The sequence below is a fragment of the Mandrillus leucophaeus genome, unplaced genomic scaffold (genome assembly GCF_000951045.1).
Source record: "Mandrillus leucophaeus isolate KB7577 unplaced genomic scaffold, Mleu.le_1.0 Scaffold1, whole genome shotgun sequence".
Taxonomy (NCBI): Eukaryota; Metazoa; Chordata; class Mammalia; order Primates; family Cercopithecidae; genus Mandrillus; species Mandrillus leucophaeus.
In genome coordinates, this window is record NW_012098097.1 from 15,057,107 (window position 1) to 15,058,383 (window position 1,277).

Consider the following 1,277-nt stretch of genomic DNA (forward strand, 5'->3'; position numbering starts at 1 on the left):
GGGGGGCCCTGTTGTGCGTGTGCCCCTCTGTACATCTGAGTGTTGGTGGGCTGGCCATGGGACGCACAGGTGGAGCAGCCCCTAGCGAGGGGTGCAAGACCTGTTCTCGGACCACAGAGGATGCGCCCCAGGCACCCTTGATCCTTCCAGAGCCCACACAAAATGTGGGCTGAAAGCAACATACTAGCGTCAGCTCAGACGACAACCCCAAGTAGCCACATGTGACTCCCAGAAACGAGACCCCGGGATGCCATGGCAGCAGGGCCCACCCGGGGCAGCCCCCAACCCCTGCCCACCTGGGCGCCCAGGCCCCCACCTCCTTCCTGGCACAGCCGGCCTCCCACGCCTGCCTCTCCAGCTCCAGCTGCTGCTTCAGGGCCTTCAGCTCCATCTGGGGGTGGACATTAAGAGGCTAGTCAGTCCCACCCTGCCCAGACCCCCGGCCAGGCCCAGCACAGCCTCCCGGGCCATAGACCTGGTGCCGGCGCTCCTGCTCCTCCCTGCCCTTCTCAAACTCCGCCCTCAGGGCTCGGGTCAGCGCAGAGCTGCTCTCCTCCAGCTGCTGCCTCAGCTCCTCCAGCTCCGCCCGCTGCCTGTGGCCAGGGAGGAGTCAACAGGTGAGTGGTCATAGAGGAAGGAGTCAGGGATGGGAGAGGTCAGCGGGTGAGGGGTCAGGTGGGAAGGGTCTCTGGGAGAGGGCATGGTGCCCCCAGGCGGCACCTGGCTGCCTGCTGGCCCAGTCGCTCCCTCTCCTCAGCCACCTCGCTGTACAGCCGCTGCCGTTGCTGCTGCAGCGCCCACTGCTCCTGCTCCAGGTGCTGCTGGAACCTGCGGGATGGTCAGGACTGACTTTCAGGGGGTAGGGATGCGCAGTCCCAGGACCCACCCACCGCAGGGGCACAGGCCAACCACCAACCTGATTCAGAGCTCGAGAGCAGCCCCCTGGGGCCCTGTCTGGAACCGGCCCTTCCCCCTCAGCAGCTGAGGCCCCTCAAAGCCACCGCCCGGGGGCAGGCAGGGCCACAAGGACCTTGCCCATCAGCCAAGCTCCGTAATTCCCTGAGCTCCAGGCCCTCGTGGCGCTTTGGGAAGTGGCTGTGGAGCCGCGTCTGGGCTCCCTTTTTCCTCAGCCTTTGTGCCGGCCTCACCCTGTTCAGCGTTGCCCCATGAGTATGGCGGGCGGGAGGCAGGTGCCTGGTGGGGCCTTATCCACCTCCCCTGCCTCCGGCCTGAGGGTGCCAGGTGCCTGGCTCCATGACCTGAGTAAGCTCGTGCCA

General features: G+C 66.4%; 1 protein-coding gene across 1 annotated transcript in view; it reads right to left on the bottom strand.

Annotated features, from left to right (window-relative positions):
• The window catches only part of CEP131 (centrosomal protein 131kDa), a 47,744-nt gene that overhangs the window by 3,522 nt on the left and 42,945 nt on the right, over positions 1-1,277 (bottom strand). Inside the window, exons 18-21 of the mRNA XM_011968210.1 lie at positions 721-828; positions 476-593; positions 317-391; positions 34-169 (exon numbers count right to left, since the gene is read on the bottom strand). Of these exons, the coding sequence (XP_011823600.1) occupies positions 34-169; positions 317-391; positions 476-593; positions 721-828 (437 nt within the window). The remainder of the gene's footprint in view (positions 1-33; positions 170-316; positions 392-475; positions 594-720; positions 829-1,277) is intronic.